General features: G+C 39.5%; 2 protein-coding genes across 4 annotated transcripts in view; one reads left to right on the plus strand and one right to left on the minus strand.

The window, feature by feature from the left end:
- Nkain2 (sodium/potassium transporting ATPase interacting 2) overlaps window positions 1-25723 on the minus strand; it is a 1169480-nt gene that overhangs the window by 12778 nt on the left and 1130979 nt on the right. The window lies entirely within an intron of this gene.
- On the plus strand, window positions 15555-16370 carry LOC110297393 (histone H3.3A-like). Its single transcript, XM_085842723.1, has one exon. It carries the CDS (start codon window positions 15653-15655, stop codon window positions 16061-16063), a length of 411 nt encoding a protein of 136 aa, XP_085698849.1. The 5' UTR covers window positions 15555-15652; the 3' UTR covers window positions 16064-16370.

The raw sequence follows: 25723 nt of genomic DNA on the forward strand, positions 1-25723 counted from the left end.
AATGAGGCAACACTGGAGATAGAAACCCAAGGAACGAAATCTGGAACCATAGATACGAGCATCAGCAACAGAATACAAGAGATGGAAGAGAGAATCTCAGGTGCAGAAGATTCCATAGAGAACATCGGCACAACAATCAAGGAAAATGTAAAATGCAAAAAGATCCTAACTCAAAACATCCAAGAAATACAGGACACAATGAGAAAACCAAACCTACGGATAATAGGAGTGGATGAGAATGAAGATTTTCAACTCAAAGGACCAGCAAACATCTTCAACAAAATTATAGAAGAAAACTTCCCAAATCTAAAGAAAGAGATGCCCATGAACATACAAGAAGCCTACAGAACTCCAAATAGACTGGACCAGAAAAGAAATACCTCCCGACACATAATAATCAGAACAACAAATGCTCTAAATAAAGATAGAATACTAAAAGCAGTAAGAGAAAAAGGCCAAGTAACATACAAAGGCAAGCCTATCAGAATTACACCAGATTTTTCACCAGAGACTATGAAAGCCAGAAGATCCTGGACAGACACTAAAAGAACACAAATTCCAGTCCAGGCTACTATACCCAGCCAAACTCTCAATTAACATAGATGGAGAAACCAAAGTATTCCACGACAAAACCAAATTCACACATTATCTCTCCACGAATCCAGCCCTTCAAAGGATAATAACAGAAAAAAAACAATACAAGGACAGGAACCACGCCCTAGAAACAACAAGAAGGTAATCCCTCAACAAACCTAAAAGAAGACAGCCACAAGAACAGAATGCCAACTTTAACAACAAAAATAACAGGAAACAACAATTACTTTTCCTTAATATCTCTTAATATCAATGGACTCAACTCCCCGATAAAAAGACATAGACTAACAAACTGGCTACACAAACAAGACCCAACATTTTGCTGCTTACAGGAAACTCATCTCAGAGAAAAAGATAGACACTACCTCAGAATGAAAGGTATTATCTAATATCTAATACATATTAAATATTAGCACCCTATCGGATGTAGAGTTCAGAAAGATATTTTCCCCATCTGTTGGTGGTCTTTTTGTCTTATTGACAGTGTCCTTTGCCTTACAGAAGCTTTGTAATTTTATGAGGTCCCATTTGTTCGATTCTTGATCTTACAGCACAAGCCACTGCTGTTCTGTTCAAGAATTTTTCCCCTGTGTCCATATCTTCAAGGCTCTTCCCCACTTTCTCCTCTATAAGTTTCAGTGTCCCTGGTTTTATGTGAAGTTCCTTGATCCACTTAGACTTGAGCTTTGTACAAGGAGATAAGGATGGATCAATTCCCATCCTTCTACCTGCTAACTGCCAGTTGAGCCAGCACTGTCTGTTGAAAATAGTGTCTTTTTTCCACTGGATGGTTTTAGCTGCCTTGTCAAAGATCAAGTGACCATAGGTGTGTGGGTTCATTTCTGGGTCTTCAATTCTACTTCATTGATCTACCTGTCTGTAGCTGTACCAGTACCATGCAGTTTTTAATCACAATTGCTCTGTAATACAGCTTGAGGTAATACAGGCATGGTGATTCCACCAGAGGATCTTTTATTGTTTAGAATAGTTTTTGCTATCCTAGGTATTTTGTTATCCAGATGAATATGTAACTTGCCCTTTTTTTTAAATTCTGTGAAGAACTGAGTTGGAATTTCGATGGGGATTGCATTGAATCTGTAGATTGCTTTTGGCAATATAGCCATTTTTACTATATTAATCCTGCCAATCCATGAGCATGGGAGATCTTTCCATCTTCTGGAATCTTCTTTGATTTCTTTCTTTAGAGACTTGAAGTTCTTATCATACAGATCTTCCTCTTCCTTAGAGTCACACCAAGGTATTTTATAATATTTGTGACTATTGTAAAGGGTGTTACTTCCCTCATTTCTTTCTCAGCCTGTTTATCCTTTGTGAAGGGAAAGGCCATTGATTTGTTTGAGTTAATTTTATATTCAGCTAGTGCACTGAAGATGTTTATCAGGTTTAGGAGTTCTCTGGTGTAATTTTTGGGGCCACTTATATATACACTATCAGATCATCTGCAAATAGTGATATTTTGACTTCTACCTTTCTGATATATATCCCTTTGACCTCCTTTTGTTGTCTAATTGTTCTGGCTAGGTATTCGAGTACAATATTAAATAGGTAGGGAGAAAGTGGGCAGCCTTGTCTAGTCACTGATTTTAGTGGGATTGCTTCCAGCTTCTATCCATTTAGTTTGATGTTGGCTACTGGTTTTCTGTATATTGCTTTTATTATGTTTAGATATGGGCCTAGAATTCCTGATCTTTCCAAGACTTTTATCATGAAAGGGTGTTGAATTTTGTAAAATGCTTTCTTAGCATCTAATGAAATGATTATGTTGGTTTTGCTTTTGAGTTTGTTTATATAGTGGGTTATGTTGATGGATTTCCAGATATTGAACCATCCTTGTATCCCTGGAATGAAGTCTACTTGATCATGATGTATGATTGTTTTGATGTGTTCTTGGATTTGGTTTGTGAGAATTTTATTGAGTATTTTTGCATCGATACTCATAAGGGAAATTGGTCTGAAGTTCTCTTTCTTTGTTGGGTCTTTATGTAGTTTAGGCATCAAAGTAATTGTGGCTCCATAGAATGAATTGGGTAGAGTACCTTCTGTTTTTATTTTGTGGAATAGTTTGAAGAGTATTGGAATTAGGTCTTCTTTGAAGGTCTGATAGAACTCTGCCCTAAACCCATCTGGTCCTGGGCTTTTCTTGGTTGGGAGAATTTTAATGACAGTTTCTATTTCTTTAGGGGATATGGGACTGTTTAGAATATTAATCTGATCCTGATTTAACTTTGGTACCTGGTATCTGTCTAGAAAATTGTCCATTTCATCCAGGTTTTCCAGTTTTGTTAAGTACAGGCTTTTGTAGTAGGATCTGATGAATTTTTGGATTTCCTCAGATTCTGTTGTTATATCTCCCTTTTCATTTCTGATTTTGATAATTAGGAAGCTTTCCCTGTGGCCTCTAGTTAGTCTGGCATGGGCTTATCTATCTTGTTGATTTTCTTAAAGAACCAGCTCCTGGTTTGGTTGATTCTTTGTATGTTTCTTTTTGTTTCCACTTGGTTCATCTCAGCCCTGAGTTTGATTATTTCCTGCTGTCTACTCCTCTTGGGTAAATTTGCTTCCCTTTGTTCTAGAACTTTTAGGTGTGCTGTCAAGCTGCTCGTTTATGCTGTCTCCTGTATCTTTTTGGAGGTACTCAGAGCTATGAGTTTTCCTCTTAGGACTGCCTTCATTGTGTCCCATAAGTTTGGGGATGTTGTGGCTTCATTTTCATTAAACTCTAAAAAGTCTTTAATTTCTTTCTTTATTGCTCTCTTGACCAAGTTATCACTGAGGAGAGTGTTGTTCAGCATCCACATGTATGTGGGCTTTCTATTACTTATGTTGTTATTGAAGATCAGCTTTAGTCTGTGGTGATCTGATGCATGGGATTATTTCAATATTTTTGTATCTGTTGAGACCTGTTTTGCCACTGATATATGGTCAGTTTTGGCGAAGGTATCATGAGGTTCTGAGAAGAAGGTATATCCTTTTGTTTTAGGATGAAATGTTCTATAGATATCTGTTAGATCCATTTTTTCATAACTTTTGTTAGTTTCCCTGTGTCCCTGTCTAGTTTGTTTTCCTGATCTGTCCATTGATGAAAGTGGGGTATTAAAGTCCCCCACTATTATTGTGTGTGGTGCAATGTGTGATTTGAGTTTTACTATAGTTTCTTTAATGAGTATGGATGCCCTTACATTTGGATTATAGATGTTCAGAATTGAGAGTTCATCGTGGTAGATTTTACCTTTGATGAATATGAAGTGCCCCTCCTTGTCTTTTTTGATAACTTTGGGTTGAAAGTCTATTTTATTCTATATTAGAATGGCTACTCGAGCTTGTTTCTTGGAACCATTTGCTTGGAAATTGTTTTTCAGCCCTTTACTCTGAGGTAGTGTCTTTCTTTGTCCCTGAGGTGCATTTTCTGAATGCAGCAAAATGTTGGGTCCTGTTTATGTAGACAGTCTTTTAGTCTATGTCTTTTTATTGGGGAACTGAGTCCATTGATACTAAGAGATATTAAGGAAAAGTAATTGTTGCTTCCTGTTACTTTTGTTGTTAGAATGGGGACTCTGTTCTTGTGGCTATCTTCTTTTAGTTTTGTTGAAAGATTACTTTCCTGAAATTTCTAGGGTGTATGTTGCCTCCTTGTGTTGGAGTTTTCCTTGAAGGGCTAGATTCATGGAAAGATATTGTGTAAATTTGGTTTTGTCATGGAATACTTTGGTTTCTCCATCTATGTTAATTGAGAGTTTTGCTAGGTATAGTAGCCTGGGCTGACATTTTTGTTCTCTTTGGGTTTGTATAACTTCTGTCCAGGATCTTCTGGCTTTCATAGTCTCTGGTGGAAAGTCTGGTGTAATTCTAGGTCTGCCTTTATATGTTACTTGACCTTTTTCCCTTACTGCTTTTAATATTCTTTGTTTAATTCATGTACTGGCTAATTTTGTGTCAACTTGACACAGCTGGAGTTATCACAGAAAAAGGAGCTTCCTTGAAGAAATGCCTCCATGAGATCCAACTGTAAGGCATTTTCTCAATTAGTGATCAAGGGGGAAAGGCCCCTTGTGGGTGGGACCATCTCTGGGCTGGTAGTCTTGGGTTCTATAAGAGAGCAGGCTGAGCAAGCCAGGGCAAGCAAGTCAGTAAAGAACATCCCTTCATGGCTTCTGCATCAGCTCCTGCTTCCTGACCTGCTTGAGTTCCAGTCCTGACTTCCTTGGTGATGAACAGCAGTATGGAAGTGTAAGCTGAATAAACCCTTTCCTCCCCTACTGCTTCTTGGTCATGATGTTTGTGCAGGAATAGAAACTCTGACTAAGACAGTTCATTTGGTGTTTTGATTATTATATGTTGGGAGGAATTCCTCTTCTGGTCCAGTCTATTTGGAGTTTTGTAGGCTTCTTGTATGTTCATGGGCATCTCTTTCTTTAGGTTTGGGAAGTTTTCTTCTATAATTTTGTTGAAGATATTTACTGGCCCTTTAAGTTGAAAATCTTCATTCTCATCTATACCTATTATCCTTAGTTTTGGTCTTCTCATTGTATCCTGGATTTCCTGGATATTTTGAGTTAGGATCTTTTTTTCCATTTTGCGTTTTCTTTGATTGTTGTGTCCATGTTTTCTATGGAATTTTCTGTGTCTGATATTCTCTCTTCAGTCTCTTGTAGTCTGTTGGTAATGCTTACACCTATGGCTCCTGATTTATATCTCCAGCGTTGTCTCCTTTTGGGTTTTCTTTATTGTTTTTACTTCCATTTTTAGATTTTGGATGGTTTTGTTCAATCTCTTCATCTGTTTACCTGTGATCTTCTCTAATTCTTCAAGTGTTTTTCGTGTTTCCTCTTTAAGAACTTCTACCTGTTTACCTGTGTTCTCCTGTATTTCTATAAGGGAGTTATTAATGACCCCCTTAAAATCCTCTACCAGCCAGTCTGGTGGTGCACAACTTTAATCACAGCACTTGAGTAGGCAGGGGCAGGTGGATTTCTGAGTTCAAGGCCAACCTGGTCTACAAAGTGAGTTCCAGGACAGCCAGAGCTATATAGAGAAACCCTGCCTCGAACAACCAAACCAAACCAAACCAAACCAAACCAAACCAAACCAAACCAAACCAAACCAAAACACCAAAAAACCAAAAACCAAAACAAAACTTCTACCAGCATCATAAGATATGATTTTAATTCCAAATCCTGCCTTTCTGGTGTGTTGGGGTATCCATGAGTCGCTGTGGTGGCAGTTCTAGGTTCTGATGATACCAAGTAGTCTTGGTTTTTGTTGGTAAGATTCTTAAGTTTGCCTTTCAAACATCTCTGTTGTTATATGTTCTAGCTGAGTCTGGCTGGAGCTTGTTCCTCCTGTGAGTCTGTAAGCCTATGCCAGCACTCCTGGGAGACCAGCTCTCTCTTGGCAAGACCAGTGTACAGAGGGCTTCGGAATAACCCCACCTCCTGTCTTCAGATGTAAGATATTGTCCCAGAAGCTCTGTTGTTTCTGCAGCTGTGCTTTCCTGCATGGACCAGCCTTAGAGAGACACTGGAGAGAAAATGGTGACCTCCCCTGAGTCCAGATGTCAGAGCACTCCCTGGAGGCAAGCTCTCCTCTGGCAGGAAAGTTGCACAGAAGACTGAGGAACAGCTCTACCTCCTGACTGTGGATATAGGTCTAGAGGCCCATAGGACCCTGTCCAAGAAATTCTGTTGCTTCTGCGGCCCACGCTTTTCTGCGCGAATCTGCCTACGAGATACCACATATATTTTCAGAATTGAGAGTTTATCTTGGTAGATTTTTTTTCTTTGAGTAGTACGAAGTGTACTTCCTTATCCTTTTTGACAACTTTTGGTTGAAAGTCGATTTTATTCAAAATTAGAATGGTTATTCCAGCTTCATTTTAAGGACCATTTGCTTCCAAAATTGTTTTCCAGCCTTTTCTGCTGAGGTAGTATCTGTCTTTGTCACTGAGGTATGTTTCTTGTATGCAGCAAAATGCTGGGTCCTGTTTATGTATCAAGTCTGTTAGTCTATGTCTTTTTATTGGGGACTTGAGTCCATTGATGTTAAGAGGTACTAAGGAAAAATGATTATTGATTGCTGTTAGAGTTGGAATTATGTTTGGGTGGGTATCTTCTTTTGGGTTTGTTGAAATATTACTTTCTTGTTTTTCCTAGGGTGTAGTTTCTCTCCTAGTTTGGAGCTTTTGATCTATTATTATTTGTAGGGCTGTATTTGTGGAAAGGTATTTTGTAAATTTGTTTTTGTCATGGAATACTTTGGTTTCTCTATCTATGTTAATTGATAGTTTTGTTGGGTATAGTAACCTGGGCTAGCATGTTTGTTCTCTGTATGACATCTGTTGAAGTTCTTCTGGCTTTTAGAGACTCTGGGAGATGTCTGGTGTAATTCTGATAGGTCTGCCTTTATATGATACTTGACCTTTTCCCCTTACTGCTTTTAATATTGACATTATCCCTTAAGTGCATGGTCATCCTATTTCCTGATGAACTCCGAATGATTCAGGCCAGATGAATCAATGGAGACAAGGCTCAAAGAAGCAAGCTCTGCAGTTGAGTTTACTGGACTTTTATATGTAATGACTTGACCATGGATGTCATCAACAGAGGACTCAGGGTACAGACGCGGGTCTGTGGAGACTCTTCTAATGCCTACTTGTTCAATATTGCAGTTTTATACCAACAAATAGTTATTAATAAATAGTTGAGTAGCAAATAGCTTTGTGTGATACACTTCAGCAAGGCAACTGTAGGGAACAGAATTTTTGTATTTTGAGTATTCTTGGAAATCACCTTGTCCATTATCAAGGACTTTTGAAGTCTGGGACCATTCTATTTTGGTAATGGCCTTTGAATCTGTGGCATGCATGTAGGAAACAGTGGGCAAGAACAGAGACAGTGAAGGCCAAGCATCTTGGATTATGTAGGAGGTCAGATGGTGGAGGATGGAGTACTCTGTAAGAAAAGCTTACCAGTCCCTTTGAGATTTGGTCAGGGCTTCAAGGATGCAACAGGATAGGGAAGAGGACCACAGACTCATCAGTTGATAGCAATGACTTTGTTGTTTTTTGTTAGGGAGCCTGGAAAGTTAGGGACCAGATGCAGTGACATGCCACTATCAGAAGCATAGAAGCACTGTTTTGTAGTGGCTCATCCAGGTGTGGTGAGTTTGCCTTTGCGGCCAGAGTTAGTGACTCTCATCTGTGATGGGCAAGCATCCACAATTAGAAATGGATAAACTGCATTGTCCCTTACTCAGGCACAGATACTACAAATATAAGCATAAAGAAAGTATATGTGAGCATGGGGCCCAGTGCACTTGTAAGAGCAATACTGCCTTTGCCTTCCCTGGAAGCAGAGGATAAGAAGAAATGTTAGCCCAGAGAGACAATCGGGTACAACAGTGCTTCAAAGCAAGAGTGAGGGAACTCTCCTCCAGGATGGCATCAGGGGAGTGGACAAAGAGAAGTTACAGTAGATGGAGAGTCTCAGTATGTGGTCTCAGTGATGCTTCTTCACATGGTAATAAAGGTACTCTAAGTGTAGCCTGCATTTAGAAGAGAATGGAGTCGTATGGGTGGGTAGAGAGCCCAGGCTTCTCAGGCTCCTGGATAAGGGGAAGTGAAGAAACTAATGTGTCAGAAAATAATGAATCTAGTTATTTTTTGCTACTTTGTAGCAGCATGGAGAAGCACACAGACTATTATGCTGTGGTAAGCCAGTTTCCATTTTCCATGGTTGCCATGTAGATCGACTGAATCCCCAAATCTTTGTTTCATTCACCCTTGTTAGAATTGCTTTCAATTATAGATGACATGCTTTTTAGAAAGAAATGGAAGGCAGCAGTTATTTCAAGTAATGGATGAGTTAGTTAGACATGATTTGGCCTATCTTTTCAGCTGACATTGGGATATATTTAGAATGCACAACTCATTTAAATGCAGCAGTTTTAATTAGGATGGTGGGCACATTAATGTATGTATATTTAGAGAAAATGATGTAAATATGCATGCTGTAATCACCCATTAGAGAAATATTCCTTGCCTTGTGCCTCATAATGTTTGTGTAATTATATTATCTTTCACGGTCTAGAAAGGAAGATCACGAAGACTTCTGAGCCTAAACTGATCATCTTATTAGGGAACTAATTAGTTTTAGGAAAGAGACAATGGTTATTATAACATTCTTACTTGTATCTGGGTGCATAGTAAGCTGTTTAGCTATTTCAGGCTAACTGAAGACAAGTAAAATTCAACATGTGGATTATGGTAAATAATGGACCTGAAATTTACTTAAAGTAGTTCTCTGTTAAAAAGACATATCTAGATCTTGTATCCCAGGTCCCTCAGAGACCAGTCTGCTCAGGAGAGTGTGCGGGCTGCAGAAGCAACATGGCTTGGACAGGGTTCCTGCAGGCCTTCATCTTCAGCCAGGAGGCAGAGCTGAGACCCAGACCTCTGTGCACTTTCCCTGCCTGAGGAGAGCTTGCCTGCAGAGCATGCTGTGACCACTGGGACTCAGGAGAGAGTTGGATTCCCAGGAGTGCTGACAGAGGCTAACAGAATCACAGGAGGAACAATCTCCATTCAGAGACAGCTATAACAACTAATACTAGAGATTAGCAGATGGCGAAAGGCAAACATAAGAATCTTACTAACAGAAACCAAGACCACTCAGCATCATCAGAACCCAGGATTCCCACCACAGCGAGTCCTGGATACCCCAATACAACTGAAAAGCAAGATGTGGATTTAAAATCATATCTCATGATGCTGGTAGAGTATTTTAAGAAGGACATTAATAGCTCACTTAAAGAAATACAGGAGAACACTGCTAAACAGATAGAGGTCCTTAAAGAGGAAGCTCAAAAATCCCTTAAAGAATTACAGGAAAACATTGCTAAACAAATAAATAAAGAAAGAAAGAAATTAAAGACTTTTTAGAGTTTAATGAAAATGAAGTATATCCACCCCAACACCACCTGCCCTGGGATGGCACAGCCTATTATAGTCTTGATTAAAGTTCAGTCTGATGAGGCCTTTTTCTCAATTGTGGTTCCTGCTTGTCAGGTGACTCTGTCTTATGTCAAGTTGACAAACAACAACAAAGAAACCCCCCAAACCAAAACATCAACAACAAAAAACAAAACAAGACAAAACAAAGCAAAATACCCTGTCCAGCACAATTATACTCGAGCTGTCCATTTGACTTCTTTCTCTTTAGATTCTCTGAATCTTTAGAGCATCTAAGCCTTGTTTAAAGGAGGTGTTGTGGCCAATAAGATGTCACAGAACATGAGGAAATCCAAAGCATCATCAGATCCTACTACAAAAGGCTATAACCAGAAAGCTGGAAAACCTGGGTGAAATGGACAAATTTCTAGACAGATACCAGGTACCAAAGTTAAATCAGGATCAGATTAATGTTGTAAACAGTCCCATATCCCCTAAAGAAATAGAGGCAGTCATTAATAATCTCCCAACCAGAAAAAGGCCAGGACCAAATGAGTTTAGTGCAGAGTTCTATCAGACCTTCAAAGAACACCTAATTCCAATTCTATTCAAAGTATGCCACAAAATAGAAACAGAAGGTATGATCGTCTGCCTGAACCCAGAGTCCGTCAAGAGCCCTAGAGTACTCTCCACACCGCAGGACCTCGGGATCAACTCGAGATCACCTCGGGATCAGGGGTGAGTGGAACTCAACATCAGCTCCAAAGATCGCTGAGGGTCTTGTGCCAGCAGGAACAGGGAGAAAGGAACCCCACCAGACTATAGGCTGGGATCCATTTCGGTTGGGACCAACCCCGCCATCTTCTGCTTGAACCTGGCCTAGGGCATCGAGGGCCCAGAGGACTCTCCATGCTGCAGGACCCCTAGCACATCCAGGACTTCGTGATCACCTGAGAGCACATGAGTGACAGAAGCAACAAAGCTTCTTGGACAGGGTTCTGTCAAGCCTTCATCCTCAGCCAGGAGGCAGAGCTGAGACCCAGACCCCTGGGCATATTCCTTGCCAGAGAAGAGCCTACAGGGAGGGCTCTGACCCCAGGATTCAGGATATAGATCAGAGCTCCAGACTTCTGGACACCTGCCCTGCAAGAGGAGATCTTGCCTGCAGAGATTCCTCTAACCATTGGGACTTAGGAAAGAACTGGACTCCCAGGAGTGCTGACAGAGGCTAACAGAACATTGGAGGATCAAGCTCCAGTTAGAAACAGCTTAAACATTAATATCAGAGATTACCAGATGGCGAAAGGCAAACATAAGAATCTTACTAATAGAAACCAAGACCACTGGGCATCATCAGAACCCAGTACACCTAGCAGAGTGAGTCCTGGATACCCCAACACACTGGAAAAGCAAGACTCAGATTTAAAATCATATATCATGATGGTGGTAGATTTTAAAAAGGGCATTAATAACTCACTTAAAGAAATACAGGAGAACACTGCTAAACAGGTAGAAGCCCTTAAAGAGGAAACACAAAAATCCCTCAAGAAATTACAGCAAAACATTGCTAAACAGGTAGAAGTCCTAGAAGATGAAACAGAAAAATCTCTTAAAGAATTACAGGAAAACTCAACCAAACAGGTGATGGAATTGAACAAAACCACCCAAGATCTAAAAATGGAAGTAGAAACAATGAAAAACTCTGGAGATAGAAACCCTAGGAAAGAAATCAGGAACCATAGATTCGAGCATCAACAACAGAATACAAGAGATGGAAGAGAGAATCTCGGGTGCAGAAGATTCCATAGAGAACATGGACACAACAATCAAAGAAAATGTGAAATGCAAAAAGATATTAACTCAAAAAACATCAAAGAATTCTAGGACACAATGAGAAGACCAAACCTACGGATAATAAGAGTAGAAGAGAATAAAGATTTTCAACTTAAAGGGCCAGCAAATATCTTCAACAAAATTATAAAAGAAAACTTCCCATGCCTAAAGAAAGAGATGCCCATGAACATACAAGAAGCCTACAGAACTCCAAATAGACTGGACCAGAAAAGAAATTGCTCCCAACACATGATAATCAGAACAACAAATGCACTAAATAGAGAATATTAAAAGCAGTAAGAGAAAAAGGTCAAGTAACATATAAAGGCAGGCCTATCAGAATTACTCCGGACTTCTCACCAGAGACTATGAAAGCCAGAAAATCCTGGACAGATGTTATACAGACATTAAGAGAATACAAATGCCAGCCCAGGCTACTATACCCATCAAAACTCTCAATTACCATAGATGGAGAAACCAAAGTATTCCATGACAAAACCAAATTCACACAATGTCTTTCCACAAATCCAGCCCTTCAAAGGATAATAAAGGAAAAACACCAACACAAAGATGGAAACTACACCCTAGAAAAAGCAAGGAAGTAATCCATCAACAAACCTAAAAGGCCTTTCCAGTGCATGCCAGCACCGAGGTTCCTTGCCCTCTGAGTCTCTGGACACCCCCAAAGTCCCCCACAGGACCCTCCACGGGATCTTAAGACCTCTGGTGAGTGGAACACAACTTCTGCCAGGAGGTAGGTTCGAACACCAGATATCTGGGCACCTTCCTTGCAAGAGGAGAGCTTGCCTGCAGAGAGTACTCTGACCACTGAAACTAAGAGAGCTAGTCGCCCAGGTCTGCTGTAGAGGCTAACATAATCACCTGAGGAACAAGCTCTAACCAGCGATAACTATAACAACTAGCTCCAGAGATTACCAGATGGCAAAAGGTAAATGTAAGAATCCTACTAACAGAAATCAAGACCACTCACCATCATCAGAATGCAGCACTCCCACCCCACCTAGTCCTGGGCACCCCAACACACCAGAAAAGCTAGACCCTGATTTAAAAGCATATCTCATGATGATGGTAGAGGACATCAAGAAGGACTTTAATAACTCACTTAAAGAAATACAGGAGAACACAGCTAAACAGGTAGAAGACCTTAAAGAGGAAGCACAAAAATCCCTTAAAATATTGCAGGAAAACACGACCAAACATGTGATGGAATTGAGTAAAACTATCCAACACCTAAAAAGGGAAGTAGACACAATAAAGAAAACCCAAAGTGAGGCAACTCTGGAGATAGAAACCCTAGGAAAGAAATCTGGAACCATAGATGCAAGCATGAGCAACAGAATACAAGAGATGGAAGAGAGAATCTCAGGTACAGAAGATTCCATAGAGAACATTGGCACAACAATCAAAGAAAATACAAAACTCAAAAAGATTCTAACTCAAAACATCCAGGAAATCCAGGACACAATGAGAAGACCAAACCTATGGATAATAGGAGTAGATGAGAATGAAGATTTTCAACTTAAAGGGCCAGCAAATATCTTCAACAAAATTATAGAAGAAAAGTTCCCAAACCTAAAGAATGACATGCCCATGATCATACAAGAAGCCTACAGAACTCCAAATAGACTGGACCAGAAAAGAAATTCCTACCTACACATACTAATAAGAACAACAAATGCACTAAATAAAGAGAGAATATTAAAAGCAGTAAGGGAGAAAGGTCAAGTAAAATATACAGGCAGGCCTATCAGAATTACACCAGACTTTTCACCAGAGACTATTATAGCCAGGAGAGCCTGGATAGATGTTATACAGACACTAAGAGAATATAAATGCCAGCCCAGGCTACTATACCCAGCCAAACTCTCAATTACCATAGATGGAGAAACCAAAGTATTCCATGACAAAACCAAATTCACACATTACCTTTCCACGAATCCAGCCCTTCAAAGGCTAATAACAGAAAAAAAGCCAATACAAGGACAGAAATCACTCCCTAGAAAAAGCAAGAAAGTAATCCCTCTACAAACCTAAAAGAAGACAGCCACAAGAACAGAATGCCAACTCTAACAAAAAAAAAATAATAGGAAGCAACAGTTACTTTTCCTTAATATCTCTTAATATCAATGGACTCAATTCTCCAATAAAAAGACATAGACTAACAGACTGCCTACACAAACAGGACCCAACATTCTGCTGCTTACAGGAAACCCATCTCTGGGAAAAAGACAGACACTACCTCAGAGTGAAAGGCTGGAAAACAATTTTCCAAGCAAATGGTCTGAAGAAACAAGCTGGAGTAGCCATTCTAATATCGAATAAAATCAACTTCCAACCCAAAGTTATCAAAAAAGACAAGGAGGGACACTTCATACTCATCAAAGGTAAAATCCTCCAAGAGGACTCTCAATTCTGAATATCTATGCTCCAAATGCAAGGGCAGCCACATTCATTAAAAACACTTTAGTAAAGCTCAAAGCACACATTGCACCTCACACAATAATAGTGGGAGACTTCAACACCCCACTTTCATCAATGGACAGATCGTGGAAACAGAAACTAAACAGGGACACAGTGAAACTAACAGAAGTTATGAATCAAATGGACTTAACAGATATATACAGAACATTTTATCCTAAAACAAAAGGATATACCTTCTCAGAACCTCATGGTACCTTCTCCAAAATTGACCTTATAATTGGTCACAAATCAGGCCTTAACAGATATAAAAATATTGAAATTGTCCCATGCATCCTATCAGACCACCATGGGCTAAGTCTGATCTTCAATAACAACATTACTAATGGAATGCCAATATTCACGTGGAAACTAAACAACACTCTTCTCAATGATACCTTGGTCAAGGAAGGAATAAAGAAAGAAAGACTTTTTAGAGTTTAATGAAAATGAAGCCACAACATACCCAAACCTATGGGACACAATGAAAGCATTTCTAAGAGGGAAACTCATAGCTCTGAGTGCCTCCAAAAAGAAACTAGAGAGAGCACACACTAGCAGCTTGACAACACACCTAAAAGCTCTAGAAAAAAAATTCACCCAAGATGAGTAGACGGCAGGAAATAATCAAACTTGGGTGAAATCAACCAAGTGGAAACAAGAAGAACTATTCAAAGAATCAACCAAAGGAGGAGCTGGTTCTTTGAGAAAATCAACAAGATTGATAAACCCTCAGTTAGACTCACTAGAGGGCACAGGGACAGCATCCTAATTAACAAAATCAGAAATGAAAAGGGAGACATAACAACAGATCCTGAAGAAATCAAAAAACACCATCAGATCCTTCTACAAAAGGCTATACTTGACATAACTGGAAAACCTGGACGAAATGGACAAATTTCTAGACAGATACCAGGTACCAAAGTTAAATCAGGATCAAGTTAACGATTTAAACAGTCCCATTTCCCCTAAAGAAATAGAAGCAGTCATTAGTAGTCTCCCAGCCAAAACAAGCCCAGGACCAGATGGGTTTAGTGCAGAGTTCTATCAGACCTTCAAAGAAGGTCTAATTCCAGTTCTGCACAAACTATTCCACAAAATAGAAGTAGAAGATACTCTACCCAACTCATTCTATGAAGTCACAATTACTCTGATACCTAAACCACAGAAAGATCCAACAAAGTTAGAGAACTTCAGACCAATTTCCCTTATGAATATCGATGCAAAAATACTCAATAAAATTCTAGCTAACCGAATCCAAGAGCACATTAAAACAATCTTCCATCCTGACCAAGTAGGTTTTATTCCAGGGATGCAGGGATGGTTCAATATAAGGAAATCCATCAATGTAATCCATAACATAAACAAACTCAAAGACAAAAACCCCATGATCATTTTCTTATACTCAGAAAAAGCATTCGAAAATATCCAACACCCACTCATGATAAAAAGTCTTGGAAAGATCAGGAATTCCAGGCCCATACCTAAACATGATAAAAGCCATCTACAGCAAACCAGTAGCCAACATCAATGTAAATGGTGAGAAGCTGGAAGCAATCCCACTGAAATCAGGTACTAGACAAGGCTTCCCACTCTCTCCCTACCTATTCAACATTGTACTTGAAGTCCTAGCCAGAACAATTCGACAAATAACCCCATTAAAAAATGCGGCTCGGTTCGCAGCCTTCGCTGCGCTGCCGCCGCTCTCCAACGCCAGCGCTGCCTCTCGCTTGCCGAGCTCCAGCCGAAGGAGAAGGGGGTAAGTAAGGAGGTGTCCATACCATGGCTCGTACAAAGCAGACTGCCCGCAAATCCACCGGTGGTAAAGCACCCAGGAAACAACTGGCTACAAAAGCCGCTCGCAAGAGTGCGCCCTCTACTGGAGGGGTGAAGAAACCTCATCGTTACAGGCCTGGTACTGTGGCACTCCGTGAAATCAGACGCCATCAGAAGTCCACTGAACTTCTGATCCGCAAGCTCCCCTTTCAGCGTCTGGTGCGAGAAATTGCTCAGGACTTCAAAACAGATCTGCACTTCCAGAGTGCAGCTATTGGTGCTTTGCAGGAGGCAAGTGAGGCCTATCTGGTTGGCCTTTTTGAAGATACCAATCTGTGTGCTATCCATGCCAAACGTGTAACAATTATGCCAAAAGATATCCAGCTAGCACGCCGCATACGCAGAGAGCGTGCTTAAGAGTCCACTATGAGGGGAAACATTTCATTCTCAAAAAAAATTTTTTTTCCTCTTCTTCCTGTTATCAGTAGTTCTGAATGTTAGATATTTTTTCCATGGGGTCAAAGGTACCTAAGTATATGATTGCGAGTGGAAACATAGGGGACAGAATCAGGTATTGGCGTTTCTCCACGTTCATTTGTGTGTGAATTTTTAATATAAATGCAAGATGTAAAGCATTAATGCAAGCAAAATGTTTCAGTGAACACATTTCAACAGTTCAACTTTATAACAATTATAAATAAACCTGTTAAAATTTTCTGGACAATGCCAGCATTTGGATTTTTTTAAAATAAGTAAATTTCTTATTGACGGCAACTAAATGGTGTTTATAGCATTTTTATCACACAGTAGATTCCATCCATTCACTATACTTTTCTAACTGAGTTGTCCTACATACAAGTACATGTTTTTAATGTTGTCAGTCTTCTGTGCTGTTCCTGTAAGTTTGCTATTAAAATACATTAAACTAAAAAAATAAAAAAATAAAAAATGGGGCTCAGAACTAAACAAAGAATTCTCAACTGAAGAATACTGAATGGCTACGAAGCACCTGAAAATATGTTCAGCATCCTTAATCATCCATCTCACACCAGTCAGAATGGCTAAGATAAAAAATTCAGGTGACAGCAGATGCTGGCGAGGATGTGGAGAAAGAGGAACACTCCTCCCTTGTTGGTGGGATTGCAAGCTTGTTCAACCACTCTGGAAACCAGTCTAGCAGTTCCTCAGAAAATTGGACATAGTACTACCATAGGATCCTGCAATACCTCTTCTGGGCATATATCCAGAAGATGTTCCACCTGGTAAGAAGGACACATGCCCCACTATGTTCATAGCAGCCTTATTTATTATAGCCAGAAGCTGGAAAGAACCCAGATGCCCCTCAACAGAGGAATGATAGAAAAAAATGTGGTACATTTACACAATGAATTACTACTCAGCTATTAAAAGGAATGAATTTGTGCAAATGGATGGACCTGGAGGCCATCATCCTGAGTAACACAATCACAAAAGAACTCAAATGTTATGTACACACTTTGCCCCTTCTTAGAATTGGGAACAATCACCCATGGAAGGAGTTACAGAGACAAAGTTTGGAACTGAGACAAAAGGATGGACCATCTAGAGACCGCCATATCCAGGGATCCATTCCATAATCAACCTCCAAACGATGACACCATTGCCATCACTAGCAAGAGTTTACTGAAAGGACCCTGATGTAGCTGTCTCTTGTGAGATTAGGCTGGGGCCTAGCAAATACATAAGTGGATGCTCACAGTCAGCTATTGGATGGTCACAGGGCCCCCAATGGAGGAGCTAGAGAAAGTATCCAAGGAGATAAAGAGATCTGCAACCCTGTAGGTGCAACAATATTATGAACTAACCAGTACCCTGGAGCTCTTGACTCTAGCTGCATATGTATCAAAAATGGCCTAGTCAGCCATCACTGGAAAGAGATGCCCATTGGACATGCAAACTTTATATGCCCTAGTACAGGGAACACCAGGGCCAAAAAGTGGGAATGGGTGGGTAGGGGAGTGTGGGGGGGTATGGGGTACTTTTTGGATAGCATTGGAAATGTAATTGAGGAAAATACCTAATAAGAAAATATTAAAATAAAAAACAACAACAAAAAAAAGCAAACAAAAGAAAAAACAAACCTAAAGGAAGACAGTCACAAGAACAGAATCCCAACTTTAACAACAAAAATAGCAGGAAGCAACAATTACTTTTCCTTAATATCTCTTAATATCAATGGACTCAATTCCCCAATAAAAAGACATAAACTAAGAGACTGGCTACACAAACAGGACCCAACATTTTGCTGCTTACAGGAAACACATCTCAGGGAAAAAGACAGACACTACCTCAGAGTGAAAGGCTGGAAAACAATTTTGCAAGCAAATGGACTAAAGAAACAAGCTGGAGTAGCCATTCTAATATCGAATAAAATCGACTTCCAACCCAAAGTCATCAAAAAAGACAAGGAGGGGCACTTCATACTCATCAATGGTAAAATCTTCCAACAGAAACTCTCAATTCTGAATATCTATGCTCCAAATACAAGGGCACCACATTCATTAAAGAAACTTTAGTAAAGCTCAAAGCACAGATGGCACCTCACACAATAATAGTGGGAGACTTCAACACCCCACTCTCACCAATGGACAGATCCTGGAAACAGAAACTAAACAGAGACACATGGACACTAATAGAAGTTATGAAACAAATGGATCTAATTGATCTCTACAGAACATTTTATCCTAAAACAAAAGGACATACCTTCTTCTCAGCACTTCATGATACCTCCCTCAAAACTGACCATACAATCGTTCACAAAACAGGCCTCAACAGATACAAAAATATTGAAATTATCCCATGCATCCTATCAGATATCCACAGACTAAGGCTGATCTTATATAACAACATAATAGAAATCCAACATTCACACGGAAACTGAACAATGTTCTACTCAATGATACCTTGGTCAAGGAAATAAAGAAATTAAAGACTTTTTAGAGTTTAATGAAAATGAAGCCACAATATACCTGTACTGGCTGGTTTTATGTGTCAACTTGACACAGGCGTGGGTTATCAGAGAGAAAGGAACTTCAGTTGGGAAAGTGCCTCCATAAGATCCAGCTGTGGGGTATTTTCTCAATTAGTGATCAAAGGGGAAAGGCCCCTTGTGGGTGGAGCCATCTCTTGGCTGGCATTCTTGGGTTCTATAAGAGAGCAGGCTGAGCAAGCCAGGGGAAGCAAGCCAGTAAAGAATATCCCTCCATGGCTTCTGCATCAGCTCCTGCTTTCTGACCTGCTTGAGTTCCAGTCCTGACTTCCTTCAGTGATGAACAGTAATGTGGAAATATAAGCTGAAAGAAGCCTTTCCTCCTCAACTTGCCTCTTGGTCATGATGTTTGTCCAGGAATAGAAACCCTGACTAAGACAATACCCAAAATTATGGGAAACAATGAAGGCAGTCCTAAGAGGAAAATTCATAGCCCTCAGTACCTCCAAAGAAACTAGAAGAGCATACACTAGCAACTTGACAGCAAACCCAAAAGCTCTAGAAAAAAGGAAGCAAATTCACCCAAGAGAGGTAGACTGCAGGAAATAATCAAACTTAGGGCAGAGATCAACTAAGTGGACACAAACAGAATTATACAAAGAATCAACCAAACCAGGAACATTTTTTTTTTTTTTGAGAAAATCAGAAAATCAACAAGATAGATAAACCCTTAGCCAGACTAACTAGAGGGCACAGGGACATTATCCTAATTAACAAAATCAGAAATGAAAAAAGACACATAACAACAGAACCTGAGGAAATTCAAAACATCATCAGATTCTATTAGAAAAGGCTATACTCAACAAAAATGGAAAACCTGGATGAAGTGGACAACTTGTAGACAGATATCAGGTACCAAAGTTAAATCAGGATCCGATTAACAATATTAATAGTCCCATATCCCCTAAAGAAATAGAAGCAGTCATTAATAGTCTCCCTCCCCCAAATAAAACAAAAAAACAAACAACAACAACAACAAAAACAACCGCAGGACCAGATGGATTTTGTGGAGAGTTCTATCAGACCCTCAAAGAAGACCTAATTCTAACTTTCCTCAAACTATTCCACAAAATAGTAACAGAAGGTACTCTACCTAATTCATTCTATGAAACCACAATTACTTTGATGCCTACACCACATAAAGACCCAACAAAGAAAGAGAATTTCTGAAAGGGAATTTCAGACCAATTTCCCTTATGAATATTGATGCAAAAATACTCAATAAAATCCTCGCAAACCGAATCCAAGAACACATCAAAATGATCATTCATTATGATAAAGTTGGCTTCATCCCACAGGGATGGTTTAATATACTGAAATCTATCAACATAATCCACTATATAAACAAACTCAAAGACAAAAATCACATGATCATTTCCTTAGATGCTGAGAAAGCATTTGTCAAAATCCAACACCCCTTCATGATAAAAGTCATGGAAAGATCAGGTATTCAAGGCCCATACCTAAACATAATAAAAGCCATCTACAGCAAACCAGTAGCCAAGATCAAGGTAAATGGAGAGAACCTTGATGCAATCCCACTAAAATCAGGGACTAGACAAGGCTGCCCACTTTCTCCCTACCTATTCAATATAGTACTTGAAGTCCTAGCCAGAGCAACTGGAAAACAAAAGGAGATCAAAGGGAAACAAATTAGAAAGGACAAAGTCAAAATATCACTATTTGCAGATAATATGATAGTATATATAAGTGACCCTAAAAATTCCACCAGAGAGAACCCCTAAACCTGATAAACAGCTCCAGTGCAGTAGCTGGATATAAAATTAACTCAAACAAATCAGTGGCCTTTCTCTACACAAAGGATAAACAGGCTGAGAAAGAAATTAGGTAAACAACAACCTTCACAATAGTCACAAATAATATAAAATACCTTGGTGTGACTCTAAATAAGGAAGTGAATGATCTGTATGAAAAGAACTTCAAGTCTCTGAAGAAAGAAATTGAAGATCTAAGAAAATGGAAAGATCTCCCATGCTCATTGATTGGCAAGATTAATATAGTACAAAATGGCTATCCTGCTGAAAGAAATCTACAGATTCAATGCAATCCCCATCAAAATTCCAACTCAATTCTTCACTGAGTTAGAAAGGGCAATCTGCAAATTCATCTGGAATAATAAAAAACCTAGGATAGCAAAAACTCTTCTCAAGGATAAAAGAAACTCTGGTGGAATCACCATGCCTGACCTCAAGCTGTACTACAGAGCAATTGTGTTAAAAACTGCATGGTACTGGTATAGTGACAGACAAATAGACCAATGGAATAAAATTGAAGACTCAGAAATGAACCCACACACCTATGGTCACTTGATCTTTGACAAGGGAGCTAAAGCCATCCAGTGGTAAAAAGACAGCATTTTCAACAAATGGTGCCGGCACAACTGGCTGTTATCATGTAGAAGAATGGGAATTGATCAATTCTTTCTTTCTTTCTTTTTTTTAATTGATCCTTTTTTATGTCCTTATACAAAGCTCAAGTCTAAGGGGTCAAAGACCTCCACATAAAACCAGAGATACTAAATTTTATATAAGAGAAAGTGGGGGAAAACCTCGTAGATATGGGCACAGGGGAAAAATTCCTGAACAGAACAGCAATGGCTTGTGCTGTAAGATCAAGAATTGACAAATGGGACCTCAGAAAATTGCAAAGCTTCTGTAAGGCAAAAGATACTGTCAATAAGACAAAAAGGCCATCAACAGATTGGGAAAGGATTTTTACCAATCCTAAATCTGATAGGGGACTAATATCCAATACACAAAGAGCTCAAGAAGCTGGATTCCAGAAATTCAAATAACCCCATAAAAATGGGTACAGAGCTAAACAAAGAATTCTCAACTGAGGAATACCAAATGGCTAAGAAGCACCCGAAAAAGTGTTCAACATCCTTAATCATCAGGGAAATGCAAATCCAAACAACCCTAAGATTCCATCTCACACCAGTCAGAATGGCTAAGATGAAAAATTTAGGAGACAGCAGATGCTGTCGAGGATGTGGAGAAAGAGGGACACTCCTCCATTTTTTGTGGGATCGCAAGCTTGTACAACCACTCTGGAAATCAGTCTGGCAGTTCCTCAGAAAATTGGACATAGTACTACTGGAGGATCCCACAATACCTCTCCTGGGCATATATACAGAAGATGTTCCAATGGGTAAGAAAGATTGTTGCACTATGTTCATAGAAGCCTTGTTTATAATAGCCAGAAGCTGGAAAGAACCCAGATGTTCCTCAACAGAGGAATGGATACAGAAAATGTGGTACATTGACACAATGGAGTACTACTCAGCTATTAAAAACAATGGATTTATGAAATTCTTGGGCAGATGGATGTATCTGGAGGATTTCATCCTGAGTGACGTAACCCAAACACAGAAGAACACACATGATATGCACTCACTGATAAGCAGATATTAGTCCAGAAACTTAGAATACCTAAGATACAATTTGCAAAGCACATGAAACTCAAGAAGAAGGAAGACCAACGTGTAGATACTTTGTTCCTTCTTAGAATGGGGCACAAAATAACCATGGAAGGAGTTACAGAGACAAACTTCAGAGCTGAGATGGAAGGAAGGATCATCCATAGGCTGCCCCACCAGGGGATCCATCCCATATACAACCACCAAACCCAGACACTATTGCATATGCCAGAAAGATTTTGCTGACAGTACCCTCTTGTGAGGCTATGCCTGTTTCTGGCAAATTCACTGGAAGATGAGTTCCTCCTCCTCCTCCTTCTCTCTCTCTCTCTCTCTCTCTCTCTCTCTCTCTCTCTCTCTCTCTCTCTCTCCCTGTCACACACACACATACATAGGGCCCCCACATATTCCACATTCATAGACATAAACAAACATGGGTTGAAAGTACTAAGGAAAAAGGTAATATCTGTATTGAATGTATGAAGACATTCTTTTGTGTTAATATTTTCTAAAAATACCATTTAACAACTTACACTGTATTAAGCATTATAATGATAATTTAAAATATGCCAGAGTTATGTACAAGTACCACATCATATTATGTAAGAGATTTGAGCATATATAGATCCCTGGAGAATCCTGGAGCCCATCTTCTCTGGATACAGAAAGATGATTGCTTACAGCATTCTGAAACCTGAGGCCTGACTATTCTCGGTGGGAAAACGGAGTAATGATCAATGCAGAACCCAGACAAGGGTAGGTTTGGCAGGTTTGGAACTCACTGAAGTATGGTTCTTACTCATTTTAACTCAGTGATGTTGGAGTATGTATGTGTACCTGTGCCATTCCTCAGCAGCCTCATTCCTGGTAATTCTTGAAAGAATTGAAACAACTTCATTAGTTACAAAGGCAGCAATCCATATCCAATTTTCTTTTTTGTCAGGATTGCTCATGTATAGACTAGATTCCTTTGTTAGAAACATTTATAATTAATCCTTACAAACAAACAAATAAACAAATGCAAATGTCACACTGTTTACCCCAGCCCAACCTTGTTGGTTTGAAGATTGGGGTGCCACCTATATATATAAAATAGGTGGCACCCCAATCTTATATGTTATATATATATATATACATATATATAATTATATATATTATATATAATTGTATATATATATATAATTTTAATTCCTACTGAATTGAAATTCCTACTACAGACATAACCTAATTTCCAATTGATAATTGACATGAATTCCCAGAAGTATTCTAAGCCTCTTGATAGTAACATACTAATTTCCTTTCCTGGTAAACGTTTAAATAAGATTTTTGCACCAAAGGAAATTAACCTTCAAATTAATCGCAATTATAAAATGCCATCACTGATTGTTGTCTTCAGCCTAATTACTTTCTATTATTTAAACTGTACCTCCCATGAGCTTCAAGTTTGTTTCTCTTTTACTTCCTTCCACACAATACCAACCTCGTAGAGCAGAGGCTACCTAGAGCATTCATTGTCCCTGGTGATCCAGGCTCACTTAGTGACAAAGCTCTCTTTCAGGGCCTACGTGCAAGGCATCTTTTCTCTCTCTCTTTTTTCATTCCATGTATTTGTTAGGGGGTCCTCAGAGATGCGGTGTATTTCAGCCCTTTTGTCTAGAAGGAGATGGCTAAGGTCATCCAACTGTTTCTTTTCCAAGCCACTTTAAAAACAGGCATAACTGGATGTGATACTGTGGCCACCAGCCAACATCATCCATCAGAAGACTAGCTGTCAAGATCATCTTCTCTGCAGGTATCTGGTCCAGAGGGCTTTTCTCCGAGTTAGTCCTTCGTCTTGCTGCTATTTGTTCTTTGGAAGTGGGACTAGCTATCCAAGTATAGCAGCTATCTATTTATATTTATAAAATGTCCCTCATTTTATAAATAGAGGGCTTAAATTTGAGTCAGAGCCTTTAAAGAGCCAATTAAAGTTACACACGGTCATCAGAACAGTGCTGCAGTCTAACTGGCTCGAAATTATTAAAAATAACTAGAAAGAGATGGAGAATATGGTACACAAGGACATTGAAAAGGTACCCTATATAAGGCAGGGAGAGGTCTCAGGACAATATGTGTGCTAACACCTCGATCTTGGAGTTTCAGCTTTCAGAACTGGGAGAGAATAAGTTTCTGTTGTTTAAGGTGTTGACGCTGTGGTGTGTTTTCTTGACAGCTCTACTGATTCATAGGAAACAGAACATGCTCGCCAGTTGCCTGATGTCATATTGTAGTGTGAACAGCAGGTGGCAGTGGTGTGCTGTGAGTTCATGCAGTCAGCTCATTGGCCAGGCTTTGGCTCTGGTTTTGACTATGGGGTCAAGCACAGAGAAGTTCCCATTCAAGCTTTTCACTACAAAGAGATGTTGTATTAATGGATCTGTTATAAGGCTAGCCATGAAGCTTGGTAGGCTCAGTGCTCGCCTAGCACACACAAGACTGAGCTCAACTTTTAGCATTGCAAAAACATGGCACACTTATAATCCCTGCACTTGGGAGGAGGAATCAGTTCAGAAGTTTGAAGTCATCTTGGCTACATAGTAAGTGTGAGGTTAGCCTGAAATATTAATTCTTCCTCTCAATCTCCCCCCCTCTCCCGTGTTATTGCAGTCTAGTACCCTCTATTTGAATAATGATTTCTTACTATTTTATGGAGTCTAACTTGTGTTGATGCTCATGGTTCATGGTTCCTTCCAGGTTGATGCCTCTCCCTGTAGAGAGAATCTCTTTGTGTAATATTTGGAAGCATCACTTGCCAGTAAAAGGCTGATGGCCTATTAGCTGAGGCAGGAAATAGGGGTTGGGAGTTCTGGTAGGGAGATAGGAACTCTGGGTGCTGGAAGAGATTCAAACACTGAGGAAACAGATGCATGAAGTTGAGAAGAGGTAACCAGCAATGTGGCATTCATATAATACAGTAAATGGGTTAATTAAGTTATGAGATAGTTGGGGAATGAGTCAAAGCTTATGGCATAAGCATTCATTCATATATTATTAAATCTCAGAGTCATTATTTGGGAACTGAGATGTAGGTAGAACATGCTGAAGGTATAAGTACCGTCGAACTTCTGCTGGGTACTCTGAAGCCTGAGCACAGAGCTGTTCACTCTCAGATTATCCGCAAGCTTATTTTATCCACCTGGTAGCCATAACCTTGTCCTTATCTCTACAGTGTGTTCTAACCACAAGTTACAGAACCTAAACTTTCCTCTAGGGATGGAGAGAACTAATTTGACAAGCAGGTGGCTTTAAAAAGATACCGGGGAAGCTTCAGTGTTGCACAAGCACCAGAGATTTCTTAATTCTTCAAGGCTTGCTTTCAGAGAACCCCCTTTTGTTGTTTTTGTTGGCTTTCTTAAAAATAAGGGTCAAAATAATTTTCTTTATTCCCATAGTTGGACAAACAGTTCAACTCCTCTTTACTTAAGATTATTAGGAGTCAGATTTCTGGTCAGTGTCTTTTGATAAGCATATGGTTAGAGAGTAAGACAATGATCGTGTGTGAGAAATGCTGGCTAAGAGTTTACTCTGTAAACACTCCTAACTGTTGATGGAAATCACCACAGATAAACGT

Source organism: Mus caroli, unplaced genomic scaffold, assembly GCF_978045245.1.
Source record: "Mus caroli unplaced genomic scaffold, Mus_caroli_1 scaffold_9, whole genome shotgun sequence".
Lineage (NCBI taxonomy): Eukaryota > Metazoa > Chordata > Mammalia > Rodentia > Muridae > Mus > Mus caroli.

Excerpts from the sequence above, each read along its gene's own strand:
- LOC110297393 (XM_085842723.1), top strand. The coding sequence starts at position 15,653 with ATGGCTCGTACAAAGCAGACTGCCCGCAAATCCACCGGTGGTAAAGCA.